The sequence below is a fragment of the Fulmarus glacialis genome, unplaced genomic scaffold (assembly GCF_000690835.1).
Source record: "Fulmarus glacialis isolate BGI_N327 unplaced genomic scaffold, ASM69083v1 scaffold5708, whole genome shotgun sequence".
Classification (NCBI taxonomy): Eukaryota; Metazoa; Chordata; class Aves; order Procellariiformes; family Procellariidae; genus Fulmarus; species Fulmarus glacialis.
Genome location: NW_009228814.1, coordinates 31757 through 59384, shown reverse-complemented (window position 1 = coordinate 59384; position 27628 = coordinate 31757). Strand labels below are relative to the sequence as shown.

At 41.5% G+C, this 27628-nt stretch overlaps 1 protein-coding gene across 1 annotated transcript in view; it reads right to left on the bottom strand.

The window, feature by feature from the left end:
- Positions 1-294: 294 nt before the first annotated feature.
- RAPGEF5 (Rap guanine nucleotide exchange factor (GEF) 5) overlaps positions 295-27628 on the bottom strand; it is a gene marked incomplete at its 3' end in the record, with an annotated part of 43109 nt that continues 15775 nt past the window's right edge. Inside the window, exons 4-15 of the mRNA XM_009583601.1 lie at positions 26849-26946; positions 26031-26061; positions 24998-25076; positions 21810-21959; positions 19032-19129; positions 17128-17250; positions 15731-15909; positions 12310-12400; positions 9539-9589; positions 8351-8438; positions 4929-4993; positions 295-349 (exon numbers count right to left, since the gene is read on the bottom strand). Of these exons, the coding sequence (XP_009581896.1) occupies positions 295-349; positions 4929-4993; positions 8351-8438; positions 9539-9589; positions 12310-12400; positions 15731-15909; positions 17128-17250; positions 19032-19129; positions 21810-21959; positions 24998-25076; positions 26031-26061; positions 26849-26946 (1108 nt within the window). The remainder of the gene's footprint in view (positions 350-4928; positions 4994-8350; positions 8439-9538; positions 9590-12309; positions 12401-15730; positions 15910-17127; positions 17251-19031; positions 19130-21809; positions 21960-24997; positions 25077-26030; positions 26062-26848; positions 26947-27628) is intronic.

The window sequence follows — 27628 nt, the reverse complement described above, 5'->3', positions numbered from 1 at the left end:
CTGGCACAGATCTTACACGGTATTTCGAAGAGGTGATAATTTTTACAGGAAAATCATTTATTAAAAAATTTGAAGCTGTTTCTACAAACATTTTGTAAAGTAAAACGTCATCCAGCTGTGGTTACTGCTATGTTGACCTTCCAACAATGATGGCCCCTCTTGCCATATTGGTTAAATAATTGGCAACCACGTTCTGCTGCTGTAGTAAACCCGAGAAAGTGGAAAGAAAGCAAAAAAACCCAAACCCTCAAGACTGTACAAAGGCAAAATAAATAGCAAACTTTGGCTACTCACCAAACTGGTTATTTCTGCAATGTCTCAATGACCGAACAGTATCTGCAATCATGTGCTGCGAAGACAAGATATAAAACATCAGTACAAAAATCTGAGATGGATTCCATCATTAGAAAAGCCTGAAAAAAATCTCCTTGCCCTACTCTGTACAGCAAAAAGCAACTGTAGTAAGGTAGAAAATGAAGACAGCAGAAGAAAGACTTCGCTCTTTGTCTTCATAATAATATATGATGAAACAGGGTTAGTCTAGAAGGACCTTATTGACATCACACAGATTAAATGAGAATAATTCCGTAAGAGCCCATGGAAAGTGCTAACGAGAAATAGCCAAACAATTGCTTATTTTTGTTCCTGTGACTTTTATTAAACGGAAAGCCTGCAGGAGGGAAGTCTTGTGGACTTGGTGGGTGCTTCTAGGTCCAACTCCTGGCTTTAGTGCATTATCCAGGGCATTCGGTAGTCTGCAACATCTCCTTCTGTCTCCATGTGTTGCCTAATTAGACTGTAAGCCCCTTTGCGGCACAGACTACACCTTAACGTATACTTGTATAACGCCTAGCGCAATCAGGCACCAGTATCACCTAGGCAGTTTTCTGCAGTATAACCAACACAAAAAACAACAGCCCACAGCCTAAATGCTGCAGAGCAAGCACCCTGACATCTCCACAGAGACGTACCAAGTAAGACTATACTGTAGCTATACCATTTTAAGAAAAGCTGGTGCTAACAGGGATACTGAATGCTCACTTAGATTAAGCAGAGGAAATAAAAGGTTTGAGTTTGGTTTCTCATTCAAGCTCAGGTCTTCAACTTATGACAACTGGAATTGTTCATCATAAATCAGTGGAGTACGCTCATTTTCAGTAGCTGTCGCCCATGAAGTTTTTGAGGCATTACTTCTTTCCTTTATTTGACTGCTTCTGTGGTATAAAGGTGAAAACATACTGAATTTGACAACCCTTCACCAAATCTAGTAACTAATTCAAGCAAATTGCAGTTAGCAGCAATGATACAATACCTCAAGCAAACAGCTGATGTTCTTGTCACATCTCCCTCTTAAATAATCAGAGGCGGAAAGGATTAACTGTCTTGAGCAAAGTATGTCTAAGCCCAGAATGACGGAGAACAGCTCATCTCTCAAAACCCAGAGAGTGGCTTACAAGGCTCCTCCACGAGGAGGAGCTTATCACAAGAAGAACAGCACTTTTAAGGGAAACTTCATATTCTTTTCATCAGTGAATCGAAATAATTTTTCTTGTTACCCGACGTGCTTCATTTGCCATGAAATCATGCTACCTCTTGTGCTGATGTCCTTGCACTGATTATAATGAAGCTCTAATGAGACATCCTAGATTTCATGGTCACTGGAGAGCTACAACTTCCACCAGTGCTGCTGCTGCTGTGATGTTTTCCAGCTGATACCCTTGGATTTGGCTTTTAGAAGAGAGATCCCATTATTGCACACACACTCATTCTTTGCTGTTTCTCCTTTGTAGTCAGTCAGTGGGGGGTCCATCCCAAGACTGGCTTCTGAAGGTGATGCCCTGGTGATGGAAGAACCTATCTGTGTAACACTCTCTTAAAGCAGAATCCCAAATCTCTCTTCTTTAGTAGCCTAACTAGGCATTTCTCTCTGACATTTGCAATTCTCTGGCATCCAACTGTAATACAGAAAACCAGCCAATTCATCTGCAAAGCAAATGCTATTTCCTGACTGTTTAAACAGGTGCTTGCATACTGTTAGTATGACAAGTAACATACATTTCTTGTGGCCTTTCAGCCTACAGGCTACCTAGGATCATTAGCACTCCTTTAACTGAGGACAGCAAAAACTCAGGCTTGGGAGTTGCACAGATATTTGGGGGGTGGGAGTTGAGAACCTTCAGCTGCATGTACTTCCTTACAGCTGAAGGCACTAGGTAAGAAGGCGTCATCTAAAATGGTAATGGCCATTGACCTGTATTAGAGTTTGCTGGAGTGTGGCTAAGACATGTCATTGCTAAGATATGGGTGATGGCTGACTGGAGGGAAAAAAAAAAACCTGAAGAAGCCACATTTCAGTGAAGCAGCTCAGTAAATACCATGGAAATACCTTGAGATGCAACAGTGTAAGACCGTATTTTCATTTATTCCTTCAGATTTAGTTGAGGAAGTGAGTATGGTACTAAATATTGATCAAACACTATTCTAGTCTAGAGTTTACCAAACATGGAGTTAAATAAACCACTGCAAACCCTTGAACTTTTGCTAAAATTGAGCAACATTCCTGAGACAAAAGATCATTTCATTTTCTTCTCTTCGCAAATTCTCTTCTTTATATTTTGAATTAACTTTGTCTTCACTGCAATCGCGTCATGTCAAATCAAGTTTAGTCACAGTAGGATTGTTGTGGCCATGATGGTCTAAGAATATAAAAGAAGCAGGGATTGTAGGGAGAGATTTTATTAAATCAACTGATATAGTTGGAAAAAACAATGCTTCAGACTGACGAGTCCTCCTTCTGGTCAGGTGTTCAATGCAGAAATGAAATATTTTAAAATACTGATCCAAATGGAGACACGAGAAGCTGACTTTGCTTTGAAATGCATAAGTAGAAATTCCATGCATTTATGACAGTAAGTTCCTTCCCCACAGCAGTAATCTGCTATGGTAGAGTAATTCTTTTCTTCTTTTTCTGCAACAGCAAATTTGCAGGTGAGGTTCAGTGGCTTGATCCAAACCAAGCAGGAGTCAATGTCAATCCTAATTTTTCTCAGCAGAGGCCAGAAAGTGCTCAGCACAGCATAAAACACCAAGGAAGACATTATTCCTTGGGATAAAGCCCTTATAATTAGAAAAGAAACATGAACTGATATATACGTGATGATGTGTGATGCATCCTCTTAGTAAGTTCATACCCATAGACTAAACACCTTAGCATCCAAATGAAGCTGTGTAATAGGTGTATTGCCTGAGTTCCACTACACTCATATTTAAATCTCTCCTAAGCCCCCCTCTTCCTAAGCTTGCACTATTGCAAGCATTCATATGTACACAGGGCTCCATGAGACAGCACGTTCCTGAGGGCGTGATGTGACTAATAATTTGGAGGAAATGTCAGTCTGAACAACCCTCATCCCACCACCACCACCTCAGACTCTCCCCTCCCATTTAAAATCATCCATTTGCATGGAAAAGGTGAAATCCTGGCTCACTGAAGTCAATTAGCAAAGCTCCCATTGCCTCTGGGGACACAACAGTGACAGCAAGGATAGGAAATCTTACCAAGCAAGCCCAGCATACATTAAACACATACATGATTAAACAACAAATGAACAAACTAACTTACAAGGTCTGGCTAAGACTGGAGCATGAATCAGATCCTACATATTCACTAAACAAATATACGGGCCAGTGAGGGGATTTTAGTAACAATTATTGTGCATCGAGGGCTAGTTTAATTTACATGTTAATTGGATGTACTTCCAAGAGGCAATGAAGAAGAACATGCTAATGAGTTTTATGCAAACACCTAAAGGTCAAACAGTTAATGGACTTGGGACAAGAAAACCTTTCATTAAATGCAAATCAGTGTTCTTGCAAACTCTGCAACAAGAAAAGGTACAGAAAATAAAGAACACAAAAAGAGGACGTCAGGTTCAAAAGTCAAAGTCTACATCTCCTTGCAAGTTGAAAGACAACGTACATTATGATAGGATGTGAAAATAAGTTCAATATCTGGTTCATGAATAACTCCATGTTTGCATGTTCATTCTCAAACAAGTGTAAATACATGGAGAAAATAGTTGGGAACAATTCACCAGGCACAGCCATCTGGACTAACAGTCCCATGGCACATCTGGAGCAACTGGGAAGAACATTTTGGTTTCTTGATCAAATACTCCAGGCCAACAAAAAACAAACAAACAAACAAAAAAAAAAAATCAAAGTTTTTCCACTCCACCACGTGGCTTTCAGTGCTATGAAAATGTTATCAACAAAAAAATGAAATAATGCAAGTTATTGCTCTATCAGCAATATCATGCCAGAGTAGGTGTCATATGATCCTAGAGTAGATGTGGCCAAAGATACAATGTCAGTAACTGCCCTCCTACATAAAAGTTAGTATAGTGGTATTTACAGTCAGTTTAATTCATATTTCAGGCATTATTTTCTTCATCATCTAATCTAGACGAAAACTTTTACTTTCATTTAAGATCCCTGGAATTAGCATACCAGTGGCAAGTGATAAACTACAGAAACCCCTCCTCTAGTGCCTTGAGAAAAAAAGGAAACATAATTAAGAGAAAGCTGAGAACTCATCTGAGGAGAAATAGTCCACGAGGTGGTGCAAAGGAACAGATCTCACTGAGGAAAACAAAAATGAGTGGACTGTGTGGCCGTGACGCTGGTCATCACCGGCTTAGCCATTTTACACAGAAGTAGGGGAGGAAGGAGTGAGAAGAGAGAGGAGCAGAGGACAGGGGCAGGGGAGATAAACTATTGGCTGTTTTATTGCTTGCTCTTTTTTACCCCTGTTTACTTCTTCCTGATTCAGCCAGAAGAAAACCTTTTAGTCTTACAAGATAAGGAGGGGAAAGGGAAGAAGAGAACATGAATCTTTCTGAAAAACAGGAAGGACAAAATTAGCTTACCAGCTTTTCAAAATTAACAAGATTATCCAGAAAAGTTTTATTTCCTTCATGGATGAATGTTACGTCTGAAAAAAATAAAGGAAGAAGAATTATTTTTCATGGCTTTGTTGTTTAATACAAAGAAATAAAATGACTAAACAGCAATAAAAAGAAAACAAAGAGGAAAGTATCCCATTAAGGATTGACACAGTACCTTATAACAGCGGAACAAAAGCCTGGTATGACGATGACATGCAGAGATTATTAGATAACAACACTATGTACACATCGTAACAAGAGGATTTTCAAGAGGGATTTCTTACTAAACCTGGTCTGTGTTACTTCTGGGGTGTGTATCCTACAGAGGGTGGCTGGGAGCCGGCGGGGGCATTCAGAGGGATGGCCCTGCATGGCATGCCTGCTCTCCGCACCCTGCGGCACCGATCCGGCCGCGCTGCCCACGGCTTTGCCCGAGCTGGGGCTGGCCGGTCCCTGAGCCCAGAGCTCCACGGGGGCAGTGCTACCAGATGCTGGAGTCAGCTCTGACACCACTTCATCTCTCTCTGTGGGACACGATGACTCTGAAGTCCTCCCCAGAGACATGGGCTACAGCAGTGGCCAGCTGGGGATGTTAAACACAAGCCACCAAACTGAAGTTCAAAGCCTTGAAATAAGCGTTCTGGCTAGGGAAAAAACACTTTTACACAGCGTTGTTGGAGAGAATTTGCAAAGGCAACAAAAAGGTCAGCGAGAGGAAAAGGAAAAGGTCTGTATTTGGCTCCAGGAAGGGAACTGAACACAGAGGAATGAACTGGAGGGGGGGGAAATATCAGGCGAAACAAACGTTGCCAAGTTAAGATTACAATTAAAACAGTAACTTGACGTCATTTTCTCCATTTTTCTAATGCGTATTAGGACACAAAGCAAGACCTATCTTGGTCATGAAGTACCAAGGACATGGACAGATTCCCTGTGGTGACTGAAGCTTTGCCTCGGACAGTGCACCCTCTGGGTCAATGATAATACTTGCAGAGCACCACCACCATGCCCTCAATCAGCTCTCTTCTGGATGTGCGGGGACCCAGGAGAACCACGAGGAGACGGCACTATTGTAATGAGACAGCGCTCTGATACCATTACTTCTTAAAGGTCACAGCTGTGTCTGCCAGCAGGCAAGTGGCACAGAGTAAATGGGCAACGTCTCCCTCTCAGCAGAGGTACCAACCTCCAACTCACTAGCCTAACTGCGCATCTCAGCATTTCTCTTGCGCTCATCTCTAGGACTCCCTCTGATGCCCGCTTGGTCCCCCTAGTTTCGGGGGATTTTAGGACTGGGAACCTGCAGCTGACACTGGGGGCTGCTTTGTCACAACCCACCCCTCTTCATCCTCCCCAAAACAGCCAACCTGATTTATTTCCTTTTGTTTCAAAGACTCGCTCTGTGCCTGAGGGGCGTTTTGTAATTGCTTAGAATGGAAATGTTAACGGCTTCATATGCTGGTGGAAACCCGGGGCTGGGACTCATGAGGCAGAGCTGTGCATGAGGGCTGATGGAGAGCTCCCGCGCCCCCAGGGCGGCTGGGCTGGGGTCTGCCTTGGGCAGGCAGGATGCCAGCCCCGCCACGCAGGATGCCGGCCCCCACTCCTAAGCAAGTGGGGCAAGCACGGCATACCCTGGGGATGCCTCCGGCACCTCTCTGCCCCTTGGCAGCATCCTAAAAATCACAGGGAAAGGAGGGAGTGGGACCCTCTATGCCTCCTCTGCTGGGCTGCTTTGGGGTACCCACGGAAGGGGACAGGGAAAGGACACGGCTTCAGGACACAGGCATTACTTGTCCCTGTATCAATGCAGTTAAAAACTGTCCATCACTTCAATGAAAAACTTACACTGGAAGCAGAAATTTCCACACAGCTTTTTAAGTCAATGACAGCAATGTGTGTATCTCTGAGGTGGAAGGAACAGAGATTTGCTCTGCAGCCAACAACTAAGAGTCTAGATAAATTCAGTGGAGCAGAAAATTGCATCTGAGCTATGTTGTAAGGGTATCTCACAGTATTTTATTACATATTTGAAAAATCTGCCTGATTTTCAAAAGCTGTGTCTGTGTGCTGTAAGAAGGCTCCACATTTAAATTTAATTAACTTTAAAAGAACACTGTGAAGTTTTTTTTTTTCATAATTAAAGAAAGGTTATTAATGATTTTCAGTTTTTTCTTGAAACTACTTTTATTCCTCTTGTGTTGAAATACAGTAATTTGTTGAGTTACATGCTATCAATGCTTATTTTACTGGTCTTGGAAATAACGTTAATACAAACATGCTTGACATGGAATAAAGTCCTATGTACTGTACAATACTTCGGGAATTACCAACCTTGGCAACATCTCCTTATGGATCACTGTACTGAAGAAGATTACTGTATTATTTTGCAAAGTCTCCTTGCTATCTCCAATACATTTTAGAGACACGAATGCTGCTTACGTGCATGTTCTTATACACCATATTGTAGTGGTGCACAAACATCATTGCTACAAGTTACTTTTTTATGTTTTCTGCCTTTGTTTGCAGGCAAGACATACTCAAGAACCCTTCAAGAATACTGATTTTGAAGCCTTGATAATTGTATCCGTCTGAATTAATGCAAACTCCTTTGATGGGTGCAAAGAGGGGAAGTGCCCGATGGCTCCCAAACTGTCACCGACCCATCTGCAGAACTGTCTTCAAACATTTTAAACTCACAGCAGCAGGTTGGAATAAACATCCTAAAGAGAACACTTTCGGAATACAGGAATAATCAAATGAATTTGCCGTGTTCAAAGACAAGGCAATTAATAATTAATGACTCCAAGACAACGGAATATTTGAAATACCTGCCACTTAATTAGCTGCCCCGCTCACTGCATTAAGCAAGTAGTTTTATTTTATTTTTTAAGTTTTTTTAATATTTTTTTTTAAATAAGATTTTTTTAATCTCTTTCTGATCTGTAAGAGACTTGACAATCCCCTCCTCTCAGGACAGACAGATGGGGCAGGTTCTGCCTTCAGGATGATGCCAGGTAGTTTCAGCCCGGCGAGGCAGGGCGAGCACCCCAGACGGGCAGCGTGGCCGAGGCCGCTTGTGCGGGTGCACCCAGCGCAGCCAGGCAGCCCCGTTCAGGGGCTTGCAAGGTCTCCCTCCTCCACCGAGGAGGATGCGGCCAAAGCGATGGCACGCTGCTCTACCTGCGCTTGACGGGAAGGTGCTGAAGTTTGAAAACCTGTGTGAAAATTGCCATCTTCCCCCTGTCTTAAAAAGCAGCTGTTTATTATCCAGACCAAGTACTATCTTGCAGATACCACTACATCTGCCACATACTTATCGTAAGGCCACCTGAAGAAAAAAATCACCCTCCATCTACTTTAATTAACCACAAAGAAGAAGAGCAGCCAAGCTTAAACATTACCTTTCAGAAGTAAGGGCATGAAGGGGATTTTCGGAGATTTCATTTTCTTGAATGCATCTCTGTAAGCTTTGTGATTCAGAGAAGGGTCCTACAAAACCATTTGGGTAATAGAGAGAAAAATCAATAGGCTATAAAAAGAGCAATTCTAAATCCATTACGGGCTTATGATCTGAACATGATTTAGATATAAAAGGTTTCTTCAGCAAACAAGGTAGATAAAGGTTTTCTAAGCTAGGTGACTTACTAAACTGAACAGGAAACGTAAACAGTGAAAGGAACAAAAGCAATTATGTTCCTCTAGATGAAGCAGTGCTAAAATGGGAGTAAGCTGCAGAATAGATTCACTGGAACTGCTCTGTAATTTCCCCACAAATTTCTATTAGCAAAATCTCTTCAGCTTACTATCTAGCACAAAATGTATCCCAGAATGTATTGCTGATTTATTTATTCTTAAAAAAAAAAAAATCCACACCAAACAACAACAAAAAAGTCCCAACAAAAATTTCTCTCAGATCAATGGAGCATATTGGACATTTTCAAAGAAAGTAAGAGAGTATGTTTCAGTGGTGTTATGTAAGTAATTCAAAAAGTCATCTCAATTTCCCATATAAACGAACGTTTTTGTACACCAGCTCACACACAATCTTGAAAACACATTAATTTATAAAGGACTCTAAGTACAGAAGCATGACAGCCATTAAAGGCTTGATCTCACGTTCCCCGCGCCAGGCAGTGATCTCACGACGCACCCGCTTCTATGACAGCCAGAGGAAACACTTGTTTATTCAGCTTTGATAATGGTGACAAAGACCCTTAGCTTCGGATTTTGATTTTTTTTTTTTTTAAACTTCAGCTGTCCTCTTTTTCTCCTGATCCGCAGCATGTTGCTTTGGATAAAGGCTGATTAACTACCATAGCAAAAGAACAGCTTCCAAATTGATGCTGGGGAACCAACACTACATTCGCTACTCTCTGTCCTTCCTCCAGCTGTCAGCAATACAGCCTTCTCCCTTTTTATGTTTGGAGACCACCTCTGAGCTCTGGAGGGCTGCATGGCCTTCGGCAAATCCCGGATCTGACATGACAAGTTCCAGCTCGAGACAATGACAGGCAGCCTCCAAATAAATTAGGAAGAAGGAAGGCAGGTAAAGACAAGCAATGCCATTCTGCTGTCAACACCGTACTTACCGTCAAACTTTCAAGTTCAGTGAAAAGTTTCTTGAACTTGCCAGGAATTTTCTGAAGTGGGGAAAACAGAGAAAAAAAAGTAAAGTTGATTTAAAAAAAAAACAAAACAAAACATAGGCAGAAAAATGCTGAGGCTTTTTTTTTTTTTTTTCCATGAGACTGTCGTGTGTGAAGCACCTGCTGTAAGTACCAACAGGCAGTTAACCTCCGCTCCTCAGCTCCGAGAGCCCTAATTACAGACCATGTTCAGTGCGATGCCAGTGAGGCACCAGACCCTGCAGCCTCGCCTCGGGGACCTGCATCAGTCTTTTATGGAAACTGCTTGTTAGCACCTGTTTTTACTTCCTTCCCTAGCTTCCACATCTGCTGCCTTTACCTTAATATCCCTATCGGGTTAGAAATTGTAACACAGACTGAGAATTCAGATAGCGTAATCACATCCAGGTTAAATAATTTGTTTCTAAAATATGAGTTCTAGAAATTAACAGGCGTAATGCTCAGTCCTGTTTGATACAGGATACCGCCCCCAGGGCTGACCAGTGTAACTACTGGCACATGCTGGTGCCAGAGAAAGAGAACCTTCCTTAAAAAACGGTTACTCCGTCGCTGGTATCTCACCCTAATCCCACAGGGAGGTGCACAGAACACCACCCAAGGGAGCCCAGGCATAAACTACCTTCTTGCCCACATGCTAACACCTGCTCTGCCCCACAAGCATCTGGCTCCTTTATCTCCAGGATGCTTTACTGGATTCACCTCATTATACTCAAAGCAATCGTTCTTCAGTTTCAGTTTTGCTGCTGGTATTTCAGACTTGAAGAAGGATGTGCGCACCTTAAAGCCCGTCTATTTTTTCCAACCATACTAGTTAGTCTAGTAAAAGGTATCCCCTTAGTACAAATCCTGTCTCGCCTTTGTCTTTAGACCCTGACAGCCACAATGATACTACCAAGAGAAAAGAGATTTAGAACAATTAAGATTAAGTGGATGTGCTGTATGATTAAAACGCTAAAATAACTGAACGTGGAATTGCAATTGCACATTTTTAGTATCTTCAATGAGGGAAAGTTAGGCTCATTAAAACACTGCATATTGTAGAAAAAAGTAGCGTATGCTTGGGAGCGTATTACTTGTTTAAGAATTCAAGTGCAGAGCCAATATAATTTAGCGTCTAAATGGTTGCTTAAATTTAGGTGGCTTCATTTACATGTGTAAGTAATTATAATTAATTTATAAACATTACTCTACTTTCTAGAAGTCACATTACTAATGCAAATAACCTTCTGCTTTTGAAATTTCCAGTGCAGTGAAGTTTTACAAATACATTTAAAAAACATAAATGCATGTGACTTCATAAATATTTTACACACAGAAATGGGACATATTTACAATGATACATATGCAGATGCACTCCTTGTTCAGACAAGCAATATATTCTGCTCTTCCTGAAAGAAGTCCACCAGCAGCACATGATCTCCAGAGAGGTGTCACCACACAGCTGAGTTCTGCGTGTTTCTGTGCAGGAGGGATTTACACCAATGCCACCGGGTGCCTTTGATAAAATACTTAGCCCCTTCCACGCTCCTACCAAAGCCCAGAGAAATGAGATGAAGGCAAGCCACAAGAACAGGTGAGGGCAAATGTTCCCTAGTGGGCAAGGCATTTTAAAAGTAGGAGAGACAAAGGGTTTCTGTATCGTCGTCCTCAGGTGTGTATTTTTTTCTAAAATTTTTGCTTTGCCTGTTATTTAAAGTTGGGTCCTCTTTGCCTGTCTGAGTCCCTGTAAACCCCTGCCCGCAGAAGCAGTCACTGCCCTTGTTTCTCTTCATGCCAAAGCCACTGACAGAGGCAGCGATGTTTCCCTATGCATGATTTCAGCTCAGGGGGAAGACTTCGCTCTGGACAGTGTCAGATAGGTTTGTAAGTCTCTGATGGCCATTTGGTTTCAGCTCTTCATGCTCAAGAGTATCTCCAAGGCAGGAGATCACAACCCTTCCCTGTCACTTTGTATTACAGATTGATATTTTTTTGAGTACTGCCCACTTGTGTTGGGGGCATGGGGGAGGGATGAAGCTTCACCCCCTCACACTAAATTACTCCTTCCCCAATTTTTGGTTCATCAGTAGATATAGTAAGCTTGCAGATACTATCACTCAGTAATTTACTTGGATGCAAAAAAAAAAAAAAAATCCACAATATAAACACAGATCTCAGTGGGACCCTCCTCTAAACATCCCATGCTCTGTCTAGCAACCAGTAGCTTCTTTAGCAGATAATTTCTGTCCTCCAGTATGCTCCTTATTCATGGCCCATTTCCTAACTTCGTTGTTGAAGATGAGCAGCTGCAAAAGAGCTGATAAAGGAGAATTAAAGAGGGTTTATTTCTACTTTGTATTTTTTTTTAATGAGATTATTCCATAATAAGGTATTGCTTGTTTGGAGCCACCTTTATAAGACTTTCTGTTCTGACATCTACTTAAAATGCTAGGATAACTTACTTGACTTTTTTTTTTTTTTTTTTTTTTTTTAAGACGGTAAGATCTCCTTGCTTTGTTCTTATTTAAAAGCTCTGGAAGGACACATTTAGTTTTATTTGAATAGCTGTATATGTAAGGTTTCAGGTCACAGAGAAGTTTCTCTACCGACACTCGCTCCCTGTTTGATTTCAGCATGAAAAACCAATAATTAGAATGAAAAGGTAATTCATCAGCATACAACCTTTGTGAGAAATGGTTTTGACAGGGTCTAAAAGATACAAAGCTGTGTCTTACCTCCCAGGTCTGAGACAGCCGGCTGACAGATGCAGTGTTGAGACCCATAACAATAGCAAAGAATGAATTCAGATTTCTTTGGGCTTTGCAGCTGTGGAATAAAAATATGAATGCTGTATTCTAATTTTTTGTACTCAGAATCAGAGATAAATGGAATGCACAGGTATCCTAGGTTACTGAGTCCCATTTCAACTCTCAGCACTAACATACAATCATCTTCCACATAATGAACTCATTAAATGTCCTCTCATGACCACCTGCAGTCTAGGTGATGGGGTCTCTAAGAAGTTTTTTAGCAAACGTTCCACTGTCTCATCAACCCTGTTGTTGGCAGGCTATTTTTTTTTCCTTGGCTGTCAAAAGTAATTTTCCCTTTTCAATGTTCAAGTTACTCTCAGCTGTCCTTTACCATACAGAAAAATTCCTTGACCTCTATTCTGTTGTATTATAAATATTTTCATCCCCTTTTTCATCTTTTCTGTAAATTGTACATCATCAGTTCCTTCAATTTCTCTTTGTGGTCATGGCCTGCAATCTGCTTTTCCATATTGTTATTATCCTTCATTGAATTCTTTGTAATTTACTTTAACTTTTCTCTCATGCATTTCCTTCTTATCAAAGAGATGTAGTGAGACAGTGGGGAGGGAAGGAGAAACATAATTACTGTTTTGGCTCTAAGTTCTTACACCTTTCTCCTGTGCAAGTATAAAACAAATATCAAATTATTTATTTGGAACAGCATCACGCGTTGTCCTTGCCTTTAATTTGTCATCTATTATCACCTAAGGACCTTTGTCACAGTACTGTTCTTTACAATCATGCATTTATTTCTTCAGCTCAGTATTGGCATTCCCTAGCTGAATTACTTTGCATCTATCTAAATTAAATCTTATCCTACTGTTGTTTGCACATGCCACCAGACTCCTTAGATCATTCTTTTTTTTACCTATCCTCCAATGCATTTGCAATCCCTCATCATTTTTATTGTCTGAAAATCTGATTAATGTTCAATTTACATATCCCTATAAATTAGTTGCAGTTAGCACTGGTTCCAATACAGGTCCCTACGGAATTTGCTTGATACCTCTATTCTTTGACATTTTACAATACATGATCAGACCCTGCTTATTTCTAGTCCATCAGGAAATTTGAAACCCTGAAATATCGAGTCCTTTTCAAACAAAAAGATTCCACTTTCTCTTGGTGAGTCTTGAAGACCACTATAAACATACGTAAGAGTGAGAGAGAGAATGCTCTTTTAAGATAATTTTACGTACAAGTGAATCCACTGCCTTCCCTGGGATTTATCATCAGGGAAAACTATGTGCCAAGGCCTTAGACTGGAAACACGCCAGCACTTGTCACAGGTTTTATAAAGCTTGCACTCATCGCTGTGTACTATCTTGAGACAGTGTATTTCTCACTTCACTTCAGCTGTCTTAAAGTTAATCCTAACTTTGCTGCTTAGACTTTTTTTATCATTAAGGTCAGGCAGCTCCCAAAGGTAATTCATTCCAAAACAAGAAATGTGTCCAGCACAGCTTGGATAAACTGTCTATTGGATGGGCCCATTTCTCAAAGAACTGTAGAGACACAGTACATCTTTTACAATCAGCCACCGCTTGGGAAGCAAGAAGGCTGCTGTTGTAATCCGTTTATTCTAACCCTACATCGATCGGTTTCTGTAAGTCCTCAGGATGTTCGTTTCTAACAACATGGTAATTCATTTTCTCTATCAAATCACTTGTCTTCTATTTCAGACTAACTCATGAACAGAAGCATAGGTATCCATGTTTCAAAAACTGTCTCTCTTTTATGTTTCGGCACACTGTGTAAAAGCCTTCCATCTTCTTCAGGTGTTCCTCACCAGTGAAGCACACAAACGTTGAACGTGAGATCTTAGTCCTGGTGCTTTCCTGACAAGCTGAAAGTCAGAGACACAGATTCCTGGCCGAATCTGGGAGCAGAGAACAGGGAGCAGCCAGAGCTGCTCACAGCTCCCTACCTCTCTGCCTTAGTCATAAACAAAATAGCAGGGCTGCTTGGCTTGTGTATCATGATGAGAGTCCTGTGGTTAGCACACCATCCCTTCACCCTAATTGTTCCTCTTTCATCAACTCTTCCAGAATTGATGAGATACGATAATAGCTTCTTTTAGAAAGCTGCTTTTCTGATTAAAAAAAGGTCCTGAGCAAACTACACACTCACTCATTTGCGTACCCATTATTTCACAATCTACACGCCACGGGTGTTTCTGCAAAGCACTGGGAGAGCCTGTGTATTGTTTACTGACAACTGCATTTAGTCTCACAACTTTGGCTTTTCACTTAACAGAGACGGAACTAATTCAAATAGAGCAACATTTTAGTCTGGTGACAAATATATCCCTATTCATGTGGGACAGACATGAAACTTTTCTTGGAATGCAAATTAACGCTACTGTGGGACAAGCAAGGCACACAGAACCAACCGTTTCTGACAAAATTGGACCAAACTTGGCCATTGATAAGGCAGAAAATGAACGTATTACTGGATACCATACAACTTGCAAACTAAATCAAATCACATTTATGAGTTACACTAGATTAGATTAGAAGAACTCATTTCACCAAAGCCACTGCTTCAGCAGAGAACAGTCCTTTCTATGTAAGTGCCTTGCAAATTAAATCAACCCAGTCGATGAAGGGAACAAATTATACATTTTCCATGAACATGCATATTCAAATATTGCAGAAGACCAACAAGTAAAGAGAGAGGCAAGGAGAATGGTTGCACATATTTAAATTGCTCAATTCCCTTGGTTACTAAAATAAGAGTGATTACAGGGAAAAGAACTCTCTGTGTATAGTATATATTTGTACTCTTTCCAACGCATAGAATAAATGCCAGCACTATTTAGTAATAGTGCAAGAACAGACCATCAAATCTAATTAATGAAGAACCCCCCATCCAATAAATAAAAGAGTACTCTAGAGAGGACAAGACGGGGCAATAGCTTACTGCAGCCATTTTCCCCTCTAGAGGTAGGACTTCCAAGTTTATAACAGAGTTTTTTGGTTTCCATGTACTCTGGTGAATAACTGTGTTGCTGCTCAAGTAGTTTTGTAATACGGTCCTCAGGTTATCTCTGCTAAGAAAGGAGATATCTCTGCACCATCAGGGATTTTGCAGTTGACGCTGCAGATACAGCGGCTAAGCTGCTGGGGAAGATTTGAGCAGCATATACTCCACCACATCCAGCTTTGGCCAGTGTTTGCTGTTGTTACTTATGGACTGTTTTATCTAGGTATGCTTACTACACTGTTAAAACATGGGATGACAAATTAGTTTTCTTTCTTTGCTCTTGCACCTACTTCTCCTTTACCACCAAATAAAGCATGTGAATTCAAGAATTTTTTTTTTTGTAACTTAAGTAACTTACTGGGCAGCAATCTTGATGAACTTTTTGACTAGCTGCACACGTTTGCAGAGCTGGCTGCAGAGGAGTATCTCGGTGGCAACCCATAGCTGGACCTCGTTGCACCTTTGAAGCAGAAGGCTGAGATTCTCAGTGTTTTCAGCACTGCCCTGTCTGCTGAATGTGAAGTATATCAGCTCTTGCTGGAAGACATTCACAACATTATCAGGGATATAAAAACAATTTAAATGTAAATGAATTATAAATTATTTAGAAGTATGTTTTTGAAACAAGACTTGGTTACAGATGGTTATTTTTTCATTATCCATGAGCCAATCACAAATGATTCAGGGTCCAAGTTTGGCTTAGCAAAGTCTAGAGGCTTATTACAGGAGGCAGGTGGCTTGGAAGTCCTGCAAGATGTGCTTTTCTGGTGAGATTTCCTGCAGTACCACTTCTGGCTACAGCCAGGTATAGGACATAAACGATCTGTCTCTTTCTGTATTTCATCACTTCTGTTCCAGTATGAAAAAGCAACCATATCAGACCACTGCAGAATCTGAAAAATTTCCATTCAAACTTCTTCCTAAAAATAGCCATGTTTTCAGGAACAGGGATGTGGGTATTGATTTCTGTGCAAAAAAAAACCCCAAAAACTTGACCAGCTCTAGATTTAAAGTGTCTAACCTGAATAAAAGAACCTGAAGTGAAAGATCAAGGAAAGCATCTGATGAGAAGCAAGGGAATTTCCCATTCATTTTCTCAGAAAGTCACCATGCTTTTCAGTGAATGGTATTTTCAAGTGACATTCTGTACTGTTAACTGTGTATTTTACTCAGTAGCTCACACCAGAACCTATCAAAGTCATTGAAACAACCCAATGGACACTGAAGTGGGTCATTATCCCATTTTATAAAGCCTGCTCAGTATTTTTTATCTCACTGAAGCCTAACAACAACAGTAATGTGACCATCTAAATTGCTGAAATTGTGAATTCTGTTGTGGTTAACGTGATATCAAGGACATCTATTTGTGGAGTCCTATATTTACTGGAACATTATCGAGTGCAAAGGACAATCTGCATATATAACATATTCACACAGACAGTTTTTAGAGAATAATCATGCTTTTTTACTCTATTGAGGCAAATCTCAACAAAACCCACCAGGTATACATATGAGATGCCCTAGCAAAGGGAAGTTACCTTTAACAATTTTTTTCAGTATCAAGGATTGCAACACATCTCTTGGACCTGATTCAATACCACCACTACTGAGAGCCGCCAAATCATACTGTCATGATGGTGAACTGAGCACCAAGGAATATTGATGCTCCAAAATGCTGGTGCAACGTCAGGAAATCATAACGGCTCAATGCTGCATGAGAGTAATATACCTGGAAGTGGACATGGTGCTTCTTACCTCATGAATTGCATTGAAGAGGCTCCAGTCAAAGTTTGTTAGTTCTAAGGCAAGATCCCAGGTGTTGATTCCCAAAATTCTCACAGACCTTTGCTGCAATTCCTCATTTTCAGTAAATGGGTTCTAAATCAATAGCCAAGAGCAAAAAAATCCTGAGCAAACGCCAAATGTTCTGCAATGAAACAGCTACTGGACCAAGGTACAAAACAGAGCTGAGTAACTAATCTTCTCTAAGTGCACTCTGAGGGTTTTCCGCCCCCACTAATCAAAATCAAGGCATTATAGCCTATTTAATAAATAGCTTGAAAAAGGAAATGGGTTAATAGGATCAATGACTTCCTATTGGATTAGGCCTCTCCCTCTGTCTCTCTTTCTCTAAACCTTGAGTATAAAACACTGACCAAGCAGACAGCATAATGAAAATAAAATCCCTGAAGCCATTAGAAAATAAAATCTGAATTAAGACACCAGGAAATTTTTGTATTGTAAGATAAAGGAATCATTCTGCAAACACACGGGATTTAGAATAAATACACACAACTTGCCCACCAATCCACCTTTACAAATAACATAAATCCATCCATTTTATGATTAATTTACTCCGAATGTAATCACCAACAAACAGTAAAACACCGTGGGTCCTGATTCATAAAAGTAACTTAGCATATTACTGTGGACTGCACTGGTACTGCTGGTATTAAGGGTCATTTGACATTTCCATTATCAGCTCAGATTTTCAAAGGTTTGCATTTCTCTTGGTTTTTTTTATCTCATCAGGCTAAAACTTGGCACATGAACCATCTGCCAAGATGAAAGATTATTCTTATCTGTTAAGCCATTACTTTGGTGCTATATTTCTGACAGGTACAGCAACTTTTGTGATTTTTATTATGTAACTAATGAAACTAGACTGGCTGTCACCTGTCTGCACCGGAAACCTTCCCTTAATATTCGCATTTTTAGAGGTGTCTAGAACGCCGGAGATAATGGGGATGACAGATTACAATGATAGCGACATGTCAGCTCTTCGGGGCACATTGATCCAACAAAATGTAAATAGACATTTCTCATCCCTAGGATGAATGCACAGATCCTAGCGGTACTGACAACACATAAAAGTCAGTTGCCACACCGTCCCTGCGCTTTCCTCAAAACATCTGCATAATTAGCAGAAAGCTACTGAAAGATTAATTTTTTGAGTACCTGACTGTTCCTGCCTCACTGAGGTTTTGGGAAATGACGGGGGGAGAGAGAGTTTGCAATCCCGGCTTCTGAGGACAGAGGGAATGAGAGACCTGCTGCCCTTCCACCCGCTCCCCTCCCCAGCACCAGCGAGAGGATGGAGAGACAGGCGGAAGGAAGGGAAGAGGAGATACCACCACCGATATACGCCAGCCACACACTGACCATGTGGCTGCCACAACACTGGGGTCACACCGATGCCCAGTAATTTTTGGTAGAACTTGCACGACATCTATTTCTACACATAGGAATTTTATGGAGTTTGTCCATCACCTTGTATGATTATGTACCAGCCACTTTAAGTGTTACAGAGGCCCAAGACGGGGTGGGGGGGGAAGTCACACGGGCCCTGAATAATCCTCATCCCATCCAGTCCTGTACAAGCACAAGTCAGCTTTTCCAGGCTGATGTAGACAGAAAGATTTAAGCTGTACAGAAGCTTTGGTCTATTTGAAATTGATGAACAAACTCCATTACTGTTCGGTCAAATAACTGCTGTTAATGCAAGATACTTTTTTTTCAGGTATAGAGCAGCTCAGTAAGCTTTGCTAAGGAAGCAAAAAATAAATTCTGTATTGAAAAAGCCCTCTGAGAGGAATAGTAAGTTCTTGATCTGGAGTCAGACAAATAAAAAATGGGAAGTATACAATACACATCCTTACCAAAGAATCAGTCATATCTTTTCGATAGACAAACATACGACTGGATGACTCAAAAGATTTTGAGATAGCCAAGTCATTTGGTTGTAGTTCATGTTTTTCTGTAAAAACAGAAAACAAAACACAGAAGCTTCAGAAAAGGAGTAAAAGCTGTATATAAATATGAGAAAAACATTTGTAAAGCCACATCAATTTAGAATTTAGCTAAGCATCAAACCCAGTCCCCTATGTATATGTCAAGCATGGGATCATCATCTCCACACTATTCAGGCACAATAAAGGCGAGATGTCTCTGATGCTGGACTAGAGCACAAAAACTTCCAGCATCTGCTTTCAACTTGGACTTCACATAGGATAGAACAGAAAGAAACCTTTGAATCATCTAGTCTAACCTCCTAGGCATTACAGAACACTTCATTTCAATCCAGTGTATCTACTGTAAATGTAGTGACTTTTGTTAGAGCTAAGTGTCTGGGCCTCCAAAGACTGAGCTGTTGCATGTCACTGGTAGACAAGAGCAGCGGTGGAGATGTCATTGGTAGCCATGGCCATTCAACAGGAAAAGAAGTTTAAAGGATCCAACGCCATGAAATTCACCCCATGGAGCAGAGCTGAAGAGTCCTTGATAATACGGCATGTACAGAAATTCCTCTAGACCTAGAGTATTTCATTTAGGAAACATTTGAGTAACAGAGCAGGACACACCAAACTGGTAGCAAAGAGAAAGGAACCTTTTTTTTCTCCACTTCAGAGAACTGGTTCAGCTCTGGGCATTCTTGGATGCACCAGAGAAAGGTATGGGGAAAAATAAAGCAAAACCCAGAACAAAGCTAAAAAACTGCCCTGGGAAAACTGTCTCTTCCTGCAGGCTCCAAATAATCTTCTGAAGACCTGACACATGAGATTTGATTACAGTGACTGTATTAACGTAGACCCAAAAGCACTACAAGCATGTTGAGAGCTACCTTGGACTTTTCATTGCCCATGAGGGAGGAGTAGGACCAGGAGGAGTCCAAGAGCCAATCATCATTTCAAACTGTCTGTTTTCCCTCTTATCCATGCTCATACTGACACCAGATACGTTTATGTTGAACTTGTTTTTTGAATAAAAAGAGCTTGCTTGTTCATTTCAGGAGTACAATAAAAACGCGTTCTCCAATGCTCATACTGCTGCCCTCCCAGTGGATGGCAGATGACAGTTCTGAGTCATGCAAATAGCAAAAATAAAAAGAAAAAAGAAAGCATGGCAGGCTGGTGTTTATTGCTCGCAGCAGAGGAGTGCCAATGCATAGGAACAAGGATACTGGAATTGTAGTATCTCCAATTAATTCAGGCAATGTGACTAAATAACATTTTGGGGCTTACAGTGGCCATGTACAAATGACAGTCCTATTATATCTGCATTTTAATTATTGTTTCTTGCTGAACAGCCAAGTGGCAACCACTTCTATTCTGTGGCTTTCTCAGGAACCAATGTGGTCTAGAGATAATAGTGTTTCATTATTTATGAATTGTTGGTTTTCTTTAGCTAAGTAGGCAGTTAGCACCAGATTTATCGCTATCAGAGCAAAACTTGCCCTGCTCTTAAACAGGAGCACAAGACCTGAAAAACAACAGCAGCACAGTGATTTTGCAGTGCTGCAAAATGCACTGGAGGCATGTTTCGGCACACACAAGGGTAAAAGGAGTGTGCCTGCAAATGCCGTAACCCAGCTGGCCAGGACGCCTACGTGCAATGCTCCCGTGTGGCCGCTCCGTGCCCAGGCTCTGGACAGCCCGGGCAGGACACCCACCCCAGTGCCCTGCAAAAAAATGGCTGCTTAACTGAGCTTGGTGTGGGGGAGAAAAAGGTGACCTTCCACTTCTCTATCAAATAAATAAACAGAACAAGCCAGCATTTGTCTATGTTTCATTTAACTAGACTGACAATATGAGTGCTCAATCTTTAAGGGTGCATCCTTTGTCCCAGGTTATGGGACTATACTGACACCAACTAATGTTACCTGAGAAAATGGTCAAGATATTCTGAACTTTTCGTTTTTTGTAGATCCAGCTTGGCATTTCTATGCACCTAGTTAAATTGCTTCCTTTATACTCCCTAAGAGCCAAAAGGCACCACACTGAGCAAAACAATCTGACTGAAGACCTTGAGACCTGACAGACACCAAAGCAAATTTGGGGGTTTGGCTGGTCCCTAGTATCAGCCCATGATCAGTCTGGTCTTCCTTAAAAAAGACAATAAGCCTTTCTGTTCAATGAGAAACACTAAAATAATAAGCAAAAAATGTCAGTTGTAAGCAAGACTGCTTACAAAATATTGCTTAGATTGCTCTCAGTATCCCAACTGTGCAAATACATGTCTCCCTCCTTTCTGCTGAAGAATATTCATTACCCATGCAGCAAATAAGGAAACAGCCACGCATACAGTATTTGTTATCCCCTTTTATATTTTTAAAGCAAACCATGCCTCATCGCCTTCCAAATTAATTTAAATGCGAAAGTAGGAGATTTATCTGTGGGGAAAAAATAAGATCTTGCAGTACTGCTGGAGACAGAGTCCTTTGCGCTCCCTTCCCAGCCAGGAGATGCCGTATCCGACAGTACCCAAGAATGAGCTGTTGCCATGGAAACGACTCTCTGGGAAGCAGCTTCTCATTGTTCCCATGGTCATCCAGCTGTGGGCCCGCACAGGAACAGCTGTATCCTTGCACCAGAAAAGGTCAGCTCTCCCTTACGTGATGCACTAAAAGGTAAGTAATCAGATGAAGGGAAGTTATTTACCACCAGAGAACGTGACTGTCACCAGCGCCAACTCCTCCTCCGGATACTGGATCTTTTCTGCTACAATCTTCAGTATCTCCTGAGCTGAAGTGGATACTTGAGCTTTCACACTGACGTAGGAGTGCTCTGTTATATACACACGGCAGAAAACTGCACAAAGGAAGAAAGACACACTCAGCAGCAGGCAGAGACACCTGAACAAAGCAGGGGAGAATCTTGCAGACCCGACCACGGCAATGCCTTGCCTGCCTGGCTGCTGCGGCTGCAGGAAGGGTGGCTGCTGCACCCTGACCTGTAGGGACATGAAACTAAGGATAAACGTCACCATTTTCCCCCTTCCCACTTCCTCTCCCTGGGAAATGAGAGGGCCAAGCAAATGGAAACAGACACCCCCATGGCTGCATTTCAGCAATATCTATTTAAGACTTCCTACCATGAGGATTTGTCACGGACAACCTCCTCTACTGCCTATCTTCTTTGCAAAGTCAGCTGTTGCCGTGTTTTCTCCCTTCCTTTAGGTTCAGATAAATCACCATCCTTTCAGTATATTTCATATCCGCTGCAAAAATTATTTTGGACCTCCACTTCCACCCAGAACAGGAGGCGTCGCAAGAACTGCACTCCCTGGTCTTCAGCCACTCCCGCCAGCTTATCTGTCTAGACATCTAAACTACCTGCATTGCCAGGGCATCTTAGCACCAGCAGAGGCTGCCGGAACAGCAATGCAATTAGTTTTGACAACTCTTTCTCTGAATCACTTGCAGCACACATAAAAGGGACTGGTTTGGAGAAATTCCACGGGCTCATCACTTCCACTGAGGTCTATGAGTTGGTTGGGCTCTGAGAGGGAGATTCCCAGCAGTAATGCTGTGGTCAGCTCAGGTAGTACTTTGCTTCTGCTACAGAAAGGGATGTATGCTCTCTCTGCTTGCCAGAATTTTAGGTTTACATCTTTTGCCAAGTTTGCTGTAGCCAGTTCTTTGAAATACAGCTGCCATACTTAAAAGGGAAGAAACAGAGCTGCAGAATTGCATAAATATTTCAAAAATTACAGTATCTGCTAATAAGAACTGCCACAACTCTTGGTTTCTTACTCACTTCAGTGCTTTATTAAACTTTCCATTTCTTTCTATTCCAGTACTTCTCATTGCAGACAGGCTGCTACCATGTCAGTATAAGACTAAACTTTTCTTCTCCAGAAATGCTGTATTTATAAAATTATTTTTATTGACAGATGTATGTAGCAATAGCTCTTTGCTTGTCCTACAAATCTTCACGGCTTCAGGGCACTGTCATTAACCGAGACCATGCCAAAAGTGGTTAAGAACTCTATCCTCGTGAATATCTTTTTTTTGTGTTTTAGTAAAGGAAAAATGAACATGAGAAGGAAGGAGGAACTTAACATTTAACCTTGGGGAAGAAAAGTAATTTGATTTTATAGTTTTTTTCTTAACCTGTCCCTGCTGACAGACAGTAAATCAGATGCTCATCCTATGGCAGAATCTTTCTTCAGAATGCATATAACTCATTAAAAGATAGAGACATCAATCTGCACTTTAAATTACTAGGTAGAAAAATACATCTTAAAAAATCTGACAGGAATATTTGGACTCCATATGCAGAGTGCAACACAACTTGCCTACAGTGAATTTGTTTGAAATTTCCTCCTCTCTGCCATTCGGGAGGGGAAGATGACAGCAATATGTTAATTTATAACTGGGCTATTGACATACCCTTTGTTTAACACTGAACTAAACCAACCTACAGGTCAGGTCCTCAAGCACAACCATCACACTGATTCTCCCAAAGCTTGTTCTCCCACGCACCTTTCAACTACCCTATCTGGCATGGACTATGTCATCTCTTCCAGGATCCTGTGCTGCTCCTCTGTGAGATGCAGGAGGGAATGCCAGTGGGAGGAAGCAGCCATAGGCTGCAAGTCACCCTGATAATGCTTACATTAGCAGAGAAAATGCCTCCAGTCAAGTGGCATGATGTGGCTTGGACAAACCCATCCAAACCAAAGCACCATTGGTCAGCAGCACTCCACCACACCAACTCAGATGTCCACCCCCAGCATCTGTCTCTCCTCTCCCCAACTCCACTTTTGCTATTTCATTCCCTCAATTCCATCACCTTCTGTAGCTCATGCTCTCAAGAAGAGAGATGAAAGCAGTTTAACCCAGTCAGGGATGGCCTTGGTGGGTCTTGCCCTTCCTATCCCCATGGCCACGCAGTCTGTCCCCTCTCTGGTGCCAGTACACTTCCCTCCCCACTCACCCCCGAGCTGTGTCAGAATTTTTAAGAAGAAGAATGAGTGTGGGGGTTCTCATCCAGAAATAACATTTTTAGAAGCAACCTTAATAACATAAACCTCAAATAAACCTATATTTGAAGCACGGGAAGAGGATATCTATCAGCAGCACTTCTTGTGTGGAAGGACTTGGCATTGAAGGAGCTCAGTTTTTATTCTGTCGCAAGTGAGCACTAAAAATATCCTGACTCCAAGTGAACTTCCGGAGATTTGTTCCCAGTGAGAAACGAAAATATATCATCCAAGAGCGAGACTTCCAGGCAGGAGGTCCTTCTGCCTGTTCTCTGCTTGTGTACATGGTGTTATCCTCCTCTCTGCCTCCTTCCTTGCATGGGCGTTATGGGAGGGCGACAGCCTCACTGCATTATTGCATTAGTAGTGAGAAAGGGAAATTGCATTTTGAAATGGTTGACACTGAAGTGAAGTGGCACCTTGCACTCCACACGGAGACGTTTTTGAGGAGAGAAGGAACTAAGGCAGGTTCCCAGAGTTAGCAGATCCTGGCCCATTTCATGTGACAGGCTTATTCATTCACCTTTTGCAACTAAGATCTAGGTCAAGAGACCGAGAGCATGAAATAGAGCAGGAATAACGCCTGGTGAGTGGGCTGCCAGCGCTCCTCGGAGGCACGCAGCTCTGCTACAGGGCTGCTGGAGGAACCCGATGTGGGGGCAAAAGCCCTTGAGATGTCATGTCACTGTTGAACCCCTGCAAACTGGGTAACCTTACACAGGCTTCCTTCTTCTTTTGTGGCCCTAAGGTCCTGTTCAGAAGCTGTATGTCAGTTAAAAAAAAAATTTACATTATGGGCAGCCCTTGAGAAACAGTTTTGCAGTTTTTGGAGTTTTTCCTCCACTCTTTCAATCATACTTACTTTCTTCTGTTTCATTCATGGTTCCTCTGTGCTGCAGCCAGTTCTCCTTTAGACTGAACTGGTGGAAAAAGGTTTTATTCTGTGAGGGAGTGGGAGAGGAGGAGAAAAAAAAAAAAAAAAAAGAAAAAAGACACAACAGTGATTCTCTGCATCCCTGCCCTTTACAAAACCGTAATTCACAGAACACAGCATTCAGCCCAAACGCCTGGCCAAAAAGGTTTCTGTATAGGAAATCCACCCACCCTTTCTTGGATCAGTAAACTGGGAGTTGCCTTACTAAATAATGGCCAAGGTGGGGATTTTGGAGGAAGCGGGACATACCTAGGCTAAGCTGCTGGCACGATTCAAGGTTCTCTGTAGCCATGTTCAGAGCCCATTTCTTATACACTTATTTTTATATACGTTTCCTATGTACCCATCAGCCTATTTAGCAGTTTCACTACAATCTCATGTTCTGCCTTCCACATTTCCGCAGTAACATTTTAAGCTTATTACACACTTCAGCTTCAGTCCAGTAAGTTTGATGAGCACAGCAATTTACCTCTGTGCAGTTTGTATGCCAACTTTCTCCGGCTGCATCTTCTCCCTCTGGTTAAATAGGCAGATTCATGTTCCTCTCTTTCTTTCTCTGTCCCTGTCACAACAAATCCCCCCTTTTCTCTGTCTACTTGACATCCGTAGTCAATGCCTGTGCCCAGCCTGGTTTGCCCAGGTTGCTATATCTCTCCAGCCCAGTGGGGACACACTCCCAGGCCTCCCCTGAATTCCGACATCTCAGAGCATCTTGTTAAGATGCTAATACTGTCACAGCCGCTGCAGGTTAGCTCACGCAGCTGATATCCAGGCAGCACTGGCAGGAAAAAAAATTCCTTAAGCAATGTTGCAGGTCTAACCTCACTGATGTACCCTGTCATGTTGTTGGCCACCAGTCACTTTCAGTTGAGAAGCCAAGAAAAGAGAGGGAAGTGGGCAGAGGGGAAGAAAGTGAGATGATAAGTTATCTAGCAACCAGCAACAATCAGGTTTGCGTTACCTTTCGGTGAGGTGAATACTCATCTACAGTGCTGAAACAAAAAGGAAAATCCAAATTATTCTTTCCAGCCAAAGATTAGGAAAAGGAAGTTTTAGCTATTACAAAGTTTACAACATCAGAAAGTTTTTAACATTAAATGGTCACCACAGAATGGCTGCAGAGCTCCTTCAGGGAAAGCTAAGGGCATCTGGCTCAGCCAGAAAACTTTCCTGTGACTTGCACAATCGGTGTAGTGAAAAGCCGTGCCGCCAGCCCGCGAGCTGCTGGAGAACACAGACACAGCTCGGGCCCCCAGGGTAAGCAGTCAGGGTCACCCTCAGGGACACAGCTCTTTCCACTTCCCCAACAGCCAAACCACGGAAACAAACTCACTCCATTTGTTGGAAAAATGTCCCAAGGAAGTCTCTTTTACAAATACCATAATTATTAGTAAAATAATAACCCTGAGAGAACTATTGCAAAAGAGATTTGCTTCTCAGTACTGCAGACTGCAGAGAGAGAATGAGAATGAATGTACCATCTGAAGTCACAGACTGAAGTTTCTGAGGGAAATTTTGCCAGCTTTTCCACAAAGTATCACTCTACTTGCAAGTCACCCCAACCAAAATGGATGGGAGTGGCTGTTGAACCACATACATCACCCAACAAACATCAGAGATGATTGAATAATCTACCTTTAAAGAAATTATTTGTAAAAATGAATATAGTACTTGCATCACTCATCCTTTCATCTTTACTGAATTACAGCAAGATGACAACAAAAATAAATTACACTCTAAATAAAAGGAGATTTAATCACAAATATAATCAATACTTACTGACGACGATGCATCCCAAGTATCTTCTGAAATTCTTTCAGTTCCTTCTCAAGAATGGGATATTCGTACACATCATCTAACACATTCCTGTATATTGTCTACAAAATAAAACAGTATCTGCAAACATCTGATAACTCAAACATAAATCTAAAGCATCACATCAGCAGTCTAAATCAATTCAGGCACTAGCCTACTGAAACAAATTTCATCATTACATTTATGCAAGACCCACAAGCAGAGAACGTTCCTGTTTAAATTTCCAGATTGGTCAATATTCAGCTTGCCTTTGGAGAAACACTCTTTGTATCATCACCAAGCGAGGGGGCAAAATGTTGATACTCATTAGTCTGCAAACAGGAAGATTTAAAACAGCACTTGTGGCTGTTACACGAAATCTGCGTTAGGTCAGAAGAACACATTCTGAAGCATGAGTACATACCACACCATCATCACTTACCCAAAATGGTAACAAACAGGTTCATTTGATTAAGACTTTTAAAATGGAGAATGTTCTCCTTCACTTTTCCTCATGATTGCATGCATTTTAAATTGAATTGATGTCTCTCACGAACAAATAACAACATACGCCCAGTTGTAAACCAATAAATAAATAAATAAACCCTACTTCTTATTTTTGGGAGAGGCGTTGTCTGAATATCAACAATCAGGAACCTCAGTTAAATGTAAAAGACACTACTTCAGATAAGAGGAAAATAAACAGAACCAGCTTTCATAATTGAAATTGTTGGAAATATTTTCTCTATACTTTTCAGAATCTGC